Source organism: Triturus cristatus, chromosome 7, assembly GCF_964204655.1.
Source record: "Triturus cristatus chromosome 7, aTriCri1.1, whole genome shotgun sequence".
Taxonomy (NCBI): domain Eukaryota; kingdom Metazoa; phylum Chordata; class Amphibia; order Caudata; family Salamandridae; genus Triturus; species Triturus cristatus.
The window spans coordinates 1503496781-1503509536 of NC_140590.1; the positions used below are offsets into that span (position 1 = coordinate 1503496781).

General features: G+C 42.9%; 1 protein-coding gene across 1 annotated transcript in view; it reads right to left on the reverse strand.

The window, feature by feature from the left end:
* Positions 1 to 5707: 5707 nt before the first annotated feature.
* The window catches only part of LOC146812254 (formin-H-like), a 637557-nt gene continuing 630508 nt past the window's right edge, over positions 5708 to 12756 (reverse strand). Inside the window, exon 16 of the mRNA XM_085614569.1 lies at positions 5708 to 5977. Coding sequence (XP_085470695.1) covers positions 5861 to 5977 — 117 coding nt within the window. The 3' untranslated portion in view covers positions 5708 to 5860. The remainder of the gene's footprint in view (positions 5978 to 12756) is intronic.

A 12756-nucleotide genomic window follows, 5' to 3' on the forward strand; every position in this document is an offset into this window, starting at 1 on the left:
GCAGAGCCACATCTATAAGGCCACGTAAAGCCAGCCTGCATGTTTTTTCATGGCTTCATAGATATGGTATGAGACAACACAGCGTAAGTCGCTGCTTTGCCTCATATGCGATGGAGAGGCGTGCCACGGGTGTTACTATGGGTGTTCCCACCTAACACCCATAGCATTTGACATATTCCCAGACTAAAAAAGTCAGTGAGAAGAATTGTTTGTGTTGTTGCCTGGAAACAGGCATGATGCAATGATATTTATAATTTCTCTTCCACGAGCCAGAGTGAGTGGCGATTACAATAAGCCATTGCCAGACTACTGGCGCAAACCTGCTGAGGGAATGGTAATCCCTACTCTCCCCACACAAAATGTATCTTCAATCAAAAAAATGGGTGTTTTTTTAGAATTCAAACATTCTCTAGAGTTGGAATGGTGTTGCCAGGTCTGCTTTAAGATAAAACAGCATCACATAGATTTGGTTTTCGACTTGTACTTTTGTGGATGAATGAATATTGTGATGACCACCTTCCTCCAGGTCATTATGGACACTGTCCCCAGTCCTGAATTGTTCATCCACAAATCATTGTTTTCAGGTATATTAGATCAATTACTTCAATGGAAGAAAAAAAAGAGTACAAACCCCAGAATGTGTTAGGCTGACTGTAAAGAGCTGGAGGGAAGTGGTCACGCTAGTGTATATGTTCATGGTTATCAAGATATTTCTATCATACAGTACAAACAAAAAAATGACATAGAGGCTCACTACAAATCTTATGATGCATAGGACCAGTAAGGCTACAACTGGTAAACTCTTTTTGTATGGCCAACCCAATGTTTTGGCTCCAAATGATGATGGTTATGACTCTGACAGTGCACTATACAAAAACCCTCTTAAAACCTGACCTGAATATAAAGAACTGGTTAAACAACACTACTTGGAACATTTTATGAAATCATGTCTAGAGAAAGCACAGACCAAGGAATCGGAATTTAAATATTCAACAGTGTTATCAACAAGGAGCAGGGAGCCCTAACTAGAATGGATTATAAACCCCACTCAGCGTCATTATGTTACACTTTTTAGGTAATGCACACTCGCTTTCTGTTTGTCAGGGATTTGGCAACATGATTTTCCCCCATGCTGTTGTGACAATGTTTCTGCACACAGCATTAGTCAATCTATACTATTTTGCACCTCATACTTGGCTCCAAAGCTTTCCTTTTTGGCCCCCATTTTGGGGGAAACAAACTGAGGACATGGTGAGGATGGGCTTGACTTTTTGCAGTGTCTAGGATCCCCAGATTTGTTATGCATTGATACATTTTACGAAAGTGGCTGCTACGATTAGGAAACAAGATGAATCTTAACAACCTGCGATATATATGCACTACGATCTGTACATGAGCACTTTATCCCCTATTGATGGAGTCTATGCCTTTGCGAAATGTTAATATTTGTCTTTCCTTGCTTAATATGAAAACAATATGAATTGTAACAACCTGTGATAAGCATGCACTATGAACTACACATGAGTTCTGTATCTCCTATTGATAAAGTCAATGCCTTTGCTGAAATGATAATTCTTTGTAGTTTCTCGCTGATGGTGTGCTTCTATGGCTTTGGCCGAATAAAGATGATTTGATGATGATCATGGTGAGGATGAAGACTCTGACAGTGCACCACTCTATGCTGCCCAGGCCCCAATGCCTGTGCTCTCTTACAAAACTGTTATGTTTGATTTGATAATCCCAAATTATCAAATACTTAATCCCTTTATAAATCCCTAGTATATGGCACCAAGGGTACCCAGTGCAGAAATGGCAAAGGGGTCCCCAGGGCTGCAGCACGGTTGTGTGCCACCTTGGGTGACCCAGACAAACTGTTGAAAGTATGCCTGCCATTACATACTGCAGGTGCAGTGTAACCTGCTCAAACCCTACTGTGCCCCCACCATGTGTGGCATGGTCAAAGCACTTTCTTTAATATATGTCAGGCACCGCTAAGGAAGGCCTCCTTAAGCCATTGGAGGAGTGCATTATTATAAAGGTGCAGATACAGTTAAAAGCCTATATGTCCCTAATGTGGCGTTCCCCATTGGAAACTACTATAAGTGTTAGAGGTCTATAGGATAACATGGGCTGCAAACCAGGCACTCTTGAGATTGGCAGCTCCATTATGATACTGCTGAAATATGTCATGTTTGGTATCAAACAACATGCCTTCTCACTCCTGACATAATTCTTGTGTCCTGGGTGACGTGATATGCACCCAAGTGGCACCTTAGAGGTTGCCCACCTGGTTGCCTCAGCTTCACTGTGTTCTGGTTGACTAGCCTGTGTTTTCACACACCTGCTGTCTCCAAGACAGGATTCCGACCTCCTGCCAGGCAGTGTGAGCACTCCCAGGAGTCACGAAAAAAGGCTTGGGCAGGAAGGAGGTCACCCTTTCCTCCTCCCAAGCAGGCTTGTGAATTGGCACATCAAGGCGGTCAGCTTCAAAGGCTGCACCACCGCTGATACACATTTGGTCTGTCTCCTTGAGGGGGATACAGCCCTCTCCTTGCCCAGGCATGCTTGCACCTGGGCAAGGCAGGAAATTAGATATGCAGGAGGTGTACACCCCAGGAAGGCTGGCCACACCTCTAGCTTGGGTAGCCTGTTCTGTACACCTAAAATCAAATTCTACTATCTTTAGGAGGGCAGAAATAATGGGTTCTCGGTAGAAAAGGTGATCTACACCACAGGATGTGGTCACCTGAGGGGTGAATTACATGCAGGGACCAGCTGCCCATTGGCTATTAGCTCCTATAACTCTAAGCCCCTTAAATCTAGGATTTAAGGGACCTCCCTGACAACAGAACCTCAGATCTGAACAAGTTAGTTAAAGAACCAAGAGGAGTCCTGTGCCATCATCAACAGGACTTTCTCCACAGCACAAAGCAGAAGAGGAATACTTTTTCCATGAGGCAACAAACTTGGAACTGAGTGAATGACACTAATCCTTAGCTAAAACTCTACATTCCCAAAGAGAGGGACACTTGTGGAAGCCAAATGCACCCTCAGTCTCCCCTTGACTAGTGGAAATTGTTTCCTGCAAACTGCTGGTAAAAACACACACTGGATCCAAATAATCGCTGGCCATTGGGCCCCGAGGGATTGCCCAAATCCAGTTGGTCCAGTGAATTGAGGGAGTTGTAGTCTTGCCTGCCCCAAAGTTTCAGGCAGCTACGTTACACCCCCTGACCCAGAGAAGTTCCAGAAGCTTCTTGCTTTGATTAACGCTGCCAAAGCTTGTTTGTCACCAATCGTAACTGACTCCCACACATGACACTGCATCTACAGAGAACACCATGCGACCATCATCCATGTCGGCAGCTGTGTGCCTACTGTGTTTTTACATTTTGTTTCTTGCAGCACCATGTAGGCAGTAAAAACAGCACCACCTGCAGCTCCCATTCAGCATCAAGGACAGCTAGGACAACTTTGCACCCAGACTCCATGGGCTGGTAAAATGTTTCTGACTGTTGCGGCCTGGTCCTGGGGCCTGCATGACCTTAACCCTATAAGGTTTCTATGTATCTCGACCTGCAGGTGACCAATTGTCACTTGTGGTTTTTGCCATTGACACTGTTGCTCAAATATGAATTTTACCTTGAAAAAACTAAAGATAAGAGGCGTTTGGCAAAACAGTTGGTTTAACTAAATGCTGCAGCTGGGAGTACAGTTTACAGAAACGGGTCTGAGGACTGTCTCAAAGTACAATAAATCTGAGCAAATTTGATACAGTTTTTGGAACAATAAACGTACATCTGGTGATCCTTGTTTGGTAAAGGAATGTGGGCCTTGTCTGTGGAGTCATAAATAAAAGGGCCCTGATAGCAAATGTAGGTGGGCATCGACCTTCCATGGACACAATGTGGGCCAGTGGGTAGCGTGTCCACATGTCCAGCATGTGGGGTATATGATCAATGCATTACTGTGTGTGTTGTGTCCTGATTGGCTGTGTGTTCCAAACTCCATGTGGCATCGGACTTTATGGTGTTTTGGAAATGGGCGTACCGTTATGACGATATGTGCTTTATTGGGGCAAATTTCCCTGGACTATTGTGGGGCACTGCGCTTATCTGGGGGATGGACCTGAGTTTTCTTTTTGAGCGTTTGTCTGTCGGCTACGTGCTACCCCACCTATGACCTGTCAATAAGTTACCATGGGCCTGGGTTGCAGAACCTGCTTGACCACGTATTTTCAAGTCGGAGTTGATGGAGGGTTCATGGCAGGCGAATTCGACAATAGCAATGCGATTTTTTTCTTATATGAGTGTGTACAATCATAAGCATTAGCACTGTTTTTATCAATATCAACATTCATAATGCTATTTTGTCTACTTATTTTACTGCACTCATTTAATAATACTTAAAAAATCTATAACTCCGGGTATATGTATGCTATTCTGTTCATTTTGGTGACTAAATTAAGATGAAAATGCACTCTAGTTTTATAAATTGGCATTGGATTTCTTTCGAGTCATGTCGAATACTCATCATCGATATTGGTACTCTGAAATCCTTAACACATGTTTCGCTAGTAAAGCCTGACCGCTCTTTGCCACTCTACTAGGATTGAGCTAAGGATTTAATAGTGTGAATCCAAGGACCATCTTTCCGGTATTTTGATAATATTACTTGGTAAGGCTACCCAACCATACCATATAATATTCCACTTTCCTACACCTGGTACAGTATTGCTGCATAATTTCAAGTTCTGCACCACTGAATGGTAACTAATGCAAAAAGAGCATGTCTCAACCAGTTCAGAGGTGCAAAACTCAGAATGTTGCATTCTTCCCCAACACAAATTCTGCTGGATTTTAACATCTGTGGGTGTCAAAATGTATGTACAGTTTGAATGCTTATTAAGGTGCAAATCAATTTGCTCTCAATTCAGCATTCTTGTGGGATTATTTCATGATGAGTGCATGGAGGGGTAAATAGAGCCAAAAAGGGTATTTTATGCTTATTCATAGAAGCACATGTTGCCTATCATGGAGTTCTTACTCTTTGGGATAACCAGATCTTCTGTAGTGCTTACGATTAGAATGATTCAACTTTAGGGGTGACTTCTCTGTTGGAGCAGAGTAGCGTTGTCCCTCTTAAATGCCTGAGATGAAAAATAAAATGGTAATTCCCATCTGGAGGCGAGCATCAGAAAGGGGCGGGGCCTGCTGAGTGGCTGCAGGGATGAGGTATGGCTGCCTTTACACTGTTTCAAGTACGCATTTCTCTTTGACCAGCCATCTTGCGACGGCCAGTCATACATGTACACTTTAAACCTCTCAATCCAGCTGTTGTAAGACACCTGGGTTGAGAGTAAGTGCAGGCCTCCAGTGCACTGTGGAGCGCTGAGACAGGCTGCTGGTCTCATGCTGTGGGCAGCACCAGGATTGGTCAAGGGAGTTTGTAGGCCTACTTTGCAGTTGTGTCGAGGTCCGGAGTGAGTAGGTCCTGTCGTTCGCTAAGTGTTATTTTTATAGTTTGTAATTTTATGTTTGAGCGAGCGCGCCTACCTCCCATCTCCCTGTAGATGCCAGCCGCCACTGTCCAACTTCTTGAAAGAGATCGAATAAATATGAAATTAGGTGATTACGAACAACATACAGATGGAGGCTGGATGATGGTATTAGTGAGGGGTGCAACAAGAACAACGAAGGGTGAAATACTGAATATCAGATGTATTTATTTATTTTTTATTAAAGCAAGTAAACATGGTTAATTAACAGTTAATATTACACACTGCAATGTCATTCAATGTGATCTCCAGCGATTCTTTAATGAGATTCCATGAACTTTGAGCCTGACCAGTCGAAACCAATCACCTCGGCGTACAAACTCCTAAATCTAACAAAGCTTTGTTAAAACCAATCACGAATGAAGAAATCCAGCCAAACAATTCCTGCGAATCTTGCTCTTCTGATTCTCCAAACTTTATCTGCAGAAATACAAAGGACAAGATTATAGCAATGTCCGCGTATCCTACATCATCTTGGAATATAACTTTTATCTATAAACCAGACAACATCATTGGAATCGATACACGCTATTAACCATCTTGAATTAGTGATAATCTGTAATCAAGAAATGTTCCCACAGTTTTTAAAGTATTTCATCCTAAAATCATAACAGAGGATCAGAAGGTATATTTGATTAAAGAACTTTATTTTTTCTTTGGTTTGAACACACTATTCTGTCATATTGTTTATTTAAACGCAAATATGAACAATACGGGACAAATGTAAACATTTTGCACTTGAAGAAGCGCAGCAAACAACTTTGTTGCACTGTATTGAGTAAAAGGGAAAACTCAGTGCACAACCATATTTGCTAAGATTGGCCTGAATTTGCTGTCTTCCTCTGTGCTGACGCTCCTAAAGCCTGCCTTACGTGACGCATACTATCTCGCCGAGATGAGCATGTGGGGACAGATTTACAAGCCCCATGCGCCACATTTACACCACCGTTACGTCACTTCTGTGACGCAGCGGCGGAGTAAACCATGAGCCACGTTGTGCCTTATTTACAACGTGAGCATCTAGGGAGACGCGTCACATTGTAAAGCCCTGCGCCACATGAAACCTGCGTCAGGTTTCATGTGGGCGTTCCTGCGCAAGGTAGGCGTTCCGTCGCAGGAACACCTCGTAAAAGTCACTTTCCCGAGGCCGCTGCGACAAATCCTTACGCCTGCTTGAGGCAGGCGTAAGGAGTGGCGCACCACGTTAGGTATGGGTGGCCCCTGTGCATTGCTGGAGCCACGTCGCTCTTGCGACACGACTCCAGCATTGCGCTGCCCTAACACCACAGGATGCGACACGCATCGCCCTATCCTTGCACCAAATGCGACGCATTCCCGGTGGCGCAAGGAGATAGATGCATGTCGCATCTTTTCTGGCGCATCCGTGCTGATTTGCAGCGATGCGCCAGAACTTGTAAATCTGCCCCGTGCTGTCTAGTAGCATACTATTCCAGTACAAATTCATGTGTCTAGACCAGCATCGAAGGATTCAAATTGCGATTCTGAATGCTATGTATCTATGGTTACCTAATCAAAGAAGGTCGTAGCCCTTTAGTAAAGTTGAAGGGATCGTTTGAACACCTGCTTCATTGTGGAGAAGTGTGGCTCAATGATTAGAGCGGCAGACCCTGATGCTGAGGTCTAGCCCAGGACCAGGGTTCAATTCCCCGCCTCGGCGGGTCTTGGGCTCAAAAATTCCATGGACCTGATAATTCTCATATCGGTGCCATTCCAATCATGGAGTCCCACTCTGCAACTCTGGGCAATAGCTTGCTTAATCTCCACAACGGCCCTCACAACGCTAAAGATGTCTGGCCTCCACCTTGGGGGTGCCCAGGAGTGGATGCCTCACAGGGGAAAGCCAGGATGGGTTCCACAGCGGTATTTGTACAAGCGCCTTGAGACCCTTGCGGGTGAGTAGTGTGCTATACAAGTATCAATTTACATTGTGAATGTAAAGGAAAGGTTGTTTGTGAGTGGTCAGTGGTCCACCCTCAAAACTGTAGTCAGTGTTCGTCACCAGAACAAAGATTTCTAAATATTAGAAAACAAATTGGGGGTATCAAAATTGTTGAAAGCAATGGAGTTTGAAAAAGACATTAAAATAATAGATTTTATTTTCTAGTTTTATTGATCATGGTCCAAGGGCACTGGAGCTCTGAACAATGGATAGGAAATAGTAGAAGGTATCAAAAATCATTCTCTTTCCAGAACAATGTATAGTAATATATAGGTCAAAAGTAAGGTATAGGAGGAAACACATGGCAGAGAGCAGTGGCCTCATTACAGAGAAAGAGAAAGTGCTAAATGCTGGTAGAAGAACAGTTTTTATTAATTCGTTTTAATATAAATCCATCATCAACTGCAGAACACCATCAAAGTATTTATTCTTCCATAAATTAAACTTAGGTAATATGTACTTTTGTTTTTAAGGAGACGCTATCACACACTTTTTAATGTTCGAGTTTCCTGTTGTCTGGTTTACATAATGTATGAATCTGCTCCTATTGTCAATTATGTTTATGTCTGATATTTCGCCATTCTGCTACTTTATCATAGGAGTCATCAGGCGGATGTCAAGACCAGTTTGCAGATAGGTGCATACCGAATAGGTGTCTGTTTCTTATGACACTAAACCCTAGTACTTGTTTTACTGTATAGGTGATTGAGGTCTATTTACTACTATGACTGATTTGTAATATAGGCATAGCAAGTCATTCATAATGCTTTACTGGCGTTGTATGTCCTTTGCAATCCAAACTGTCTGCTGTAATACCTGCCACTTGTATTAGTAAAGTGATGTATGCATGAAAGTAAAAACTTTAATAAACAGATTCAAACAAAATAAATGATGGAAAAGCTATCCTGTTTCAATAATGTTTCCTGGGGCACGTGGCCAGGGTTTGCACAGGTATGCATTGTAGGTTGCCAGCTTTTAAGAGTGTATTTGGGAAATGTGAACAACAAGACTAAGCCCCAGCACGTGAAGTGTGTGCCACAATTTACACACAGAACAATGTATATAATAATGTAGGTGAGTATTTGGCATCTTTCAATGCATGATTGCTGGCCTCTCAGGTTAAGACAATAAAGTCCCCTGTTAGAGAAGCTACACTGGAAGCAGGCATTACAGGACGTTCTATAGCCTTGGTCAGCAGGCCTAGGAGATGACAAACTGAAGTGACATAACAATAATCAAGAACCCAGGGAACATATTACAGAAGTATTCCTGGGGCACACTGGGCATGTGTGTATATTTGTTGCAACCCCCGGGCACTCCCTTATTGCAATAATGGGCCACTCATATGTGGAGGCCTGTTTAGTGTTTGCAAATGTGTGGGAACACATTTTGCTTCCGTGCAATGGTAAATGAGTGTTTCTTCATTTGCATGGGGGTGTGGTTGCATGCATGTGAATGCATTTTCCCCTGCATCTGCGTCATATCACCAATGTGGGTGAAGGTGCAAACAGTCTTGTGAGAAGTACACTACCTGTGTGCTACCTACGAAGTGGCCCAAAGGTAATGCACTCCCCTTTGGGTGTCCTGGATACCCTCTTTTGTATCCACGCTGTTGAATGCAGTCACTCACTCTACCTGCCTGCAGCAGGATCCCTGCACCCATATTTATCTTTAGGACAGTTGTTCCACAGGAACAGAGAGCAGTGGTTTACCTTCACTTTCATGTTTTGTAGATGGTGGCTCTGGTCCCCTTCGGGACACCTCAAAAGTCTGTGGAAAGGTGACTGCAGTCAGAGATCACCCTCACACTCATATGGGCCTAGCGGGCCCCCACTTAACTGTCAATGTGCAGTGTCCACATGATCTGATACTGACAACACAGTCCCTTCGGGTCAGTATCTATGCATGAGCAACCATAGTATTAATTGGTTAGTGTGCCTCCAATGGGCATGGACTGTAACTGAATAACCCCGTGGGGGATGATCCCTGGGGGAATATAGTGAATCTTTTTTCCTCTGTCAAATAAACACTACCTATGGTTTGATGCAAATTCAGCAGCACAGGCATGTCTTAGTAAGTCATGGACGTGGGCAAAAAACCCTTATAGCATATGGCATATACCATTCGTTCGAATGTGGGAATATCTCTAACTTCACATCCATGAATGCCAATTAAAAAAAGGGCAACATAAATGCCTTCAACCCCTTTATTTATGTGAACGAGCCCCTGGGAAAGTAGGGGCAGGTGTAAACGTCTATTTTAGGAATACAGTCCTAAATTCTTAAAAGGGTTGGTTAGCATTGAAGGAAAATGACAACGTTTCCTAGAGTAATTGGTAGTCTGTTGCAATTAAAGAGACAGGTAAATAGGGCTATTCGGATTGAGGTGGATATGTATTTCAGCAGAGAGGCCAGGTGAGAGAAACCAAGATTTGACCAATGTGGTTGGCCCATTTATCATAAAACTTTTAATTTATTAATACTTTCTAAATGGTTCAAATGAAGATAACCACTCCTTCAGCTGACATGAACTTGAAGCTATGAATAAAAACACAGGATATGGAAGCATATGGGATAACAAATTTGCCTGTACTCCATGTAATGCTCCGTCTACTCAGCCCCCAATGAGTCTGTGTTTAGGTAGCTTGAAATGAGTGTCTGTAGTCCCTGGGACTCCGGGTGAGTTATATAGTCTAAGGTATAACAAGCTTCTTTTTTTTGCTGCCTGAACAAACATCCTTGATATAGAAGGGCAGTCAATGGAAAGGTAGCAGGTAAACTGTGATTTGTTCTTATGTGGGCGATTTTGGTCTTGGGGAAAACACTGTCTGAAGGTGTGAATAAACACTCCTCACAATTATTAAAAAAGTAACAGCTGAGGAACTCAGTACAAGTAGTGATGTCTTGAACACACAGTCTTCTCAAAAGGTGGGATAACTAGAATGAAACCTGGATCAGTTGTCAAACAAGTCAAGTCAATTAAAACTTTATTGGGCCACGTTCTGGCCATAAAAGTATTTTACAAAAAGGACACATTTATATTTTGGGTTAAAACTGCACCACAGATAAATTTAAAAGCTCAGTTAAAATACATTCACAATAAAAGAAACATATTTGAATAGCCAAAAACATTTTAGTTAGCACACCAGATTATTTATTTTACGGATTGCCCCTGATAAAACGCTTGCAAGTCCATAACTTACAAGTGGGGAAGAAAGCATTTGTAAATAGGTCAATGCTGGTCTTACCTGTGCAAAATTGCAATCTCTTAAAAGTGGTAGGATGTATTTAGCTCGCAACTCAGTATAAAAATCACAAAAAAACATAGGGGCAGATCTATGTCGGAGATGCGCCACTTTTACGCCGCCGTTGCGTCACTTTTGTGACGCAGCGGCGGTGTAAACCCTGCGCCACGTTGCGCCATATTTACATCGTGACGCATCTATGGAGATGCGTCACGATGTAAAGCCCTGCGCCACGTAAAACCTGCGTCAGGTTTCACGTGGGCGTGTCGACATAGGGGGAGGCGTTCCGTCGCAGGAACGCCCCTGAAAAGTGACTCAGTCAAATCTATAAGATTTGACTGAGTCACTTTCCCAACGCTGATGCGCCAAAACCCTGCGCCTGCTTGAAGCAGGCGTAAGGCTTGACGCACCATGTTAGGGATAGGGTTGGTTGGAACAGTGCTGGAGTTGCGTCGCGCTTGCGACGCAACTGAAGCACTGCGCCAACCTTACGCCATTGGATGCGTCACGCATCTGTTTATTCCTGCGCCATGATGCGCCGCATTATAAATGCGGCGCATCATGTGTGGCGCAAGGGTAAACTTGCGTGACGCATCATTCCTGGCGCATCCTTGCTGATTTGCAGGGATGCGCCAGGCAACATAAATCTGCCCCAAAAAGTGCAACAGGTCTTGATCAGAAAAATTATCACATGCACATGGTTGCAGGGTACCTGGCTGTGAAAAACCATTAGGGACAGTTAGGTGCCAGTGGATACAATTAAATCTAAATCTCGATAAAAGAAATCGATGATGCAGATTATTAACAAAAGACCAAAAAGGTTGAGTTAAAATTACGGGACTTATAATCATAAAATATCTACATGTAGGTTTCTTCAGTTCATTTGTTTCCCTATCCAATTGTCTCCTCATTAAAAATTGTGTTTTTATAGTTTTTACAGATTCAGGATGCAGCTTTCTTGGTCGAATAAATAGCTCCCGTTGCCTGAGAGCAGAAAGCTGCTTGGAGACATACTTTAACCAGGGAATATCTGCAACTCTGTCTAACATCATGCAGTCCCCCAAAATAGTTTGGTTTAGGTTTGGCTGATCTCTAGACCAAATTTTTAGTCACCATATCAGGGGTGCTACAGCAATTTTATCTGTTATGTAGCCCTGCCTTAATTCCTCATGTACCATAAAAGCTGGAGTGCTAGAAGGAGCAGCTAAGAGTTTACTTAGATGTTTATTTTCCACTCCTTGGAGTTCATTACAATCCTTGTAACCCCATAACACACTATCGTACACTGTCATAGCGACACATTTCTCATTGTAAATTTTCAGAAGTGGTTGTATGGGTTTACTCCCTAATCTTCTGGCAAAATCCAGTGAAGCTCCAGCTGCTCTTGCCAAAGTGTTTTTCTTTAGCACACGCTGTGCTACCCAAGTGACGTTTTCATCAAATAACACACCCAAATACGGGTATGTTGAAACATTGGTTAGCACTCCTCCTTTACATGGAAGGGATTTTTTTCTGTCGTTTTAAGTTACCAAGTGACATTATGTGAGATTTAGTCAAATTAACTGCAAGGTCAAGAGCTACCATAAAATCAATAAAAGAATTAACTGGAGATTTCAAAGCGATCGGGGTCCTGGCAAGTAAAACTGCATCATCTGCATATAAAAGTGCTGGACTCGATTTGGAACCTACTCTAGGGATGTCTAAACAGTAATTAGATAGCACTGATCCCAACTTATTTATATATAGTGTAAATAAAACCGGTACAAGAATACACCCCTGCCTCACTCCTCTTTTTACCTTCCACGCATTGGTTAGGGAGCCATTCTCGTTATACCTTACAGAGGCTGACAAATTAAGATGGGACCAGTGCAAGAAACATACTAGATTCCTATCCATCCCTATTTCCAGCAACAGTTGCCATAACTTAGTCCTATTTACCCTGTCAAAAGCGGACGTCAAATCCATAAAAGCCAAAACCATACGTCTTTTTTTGGC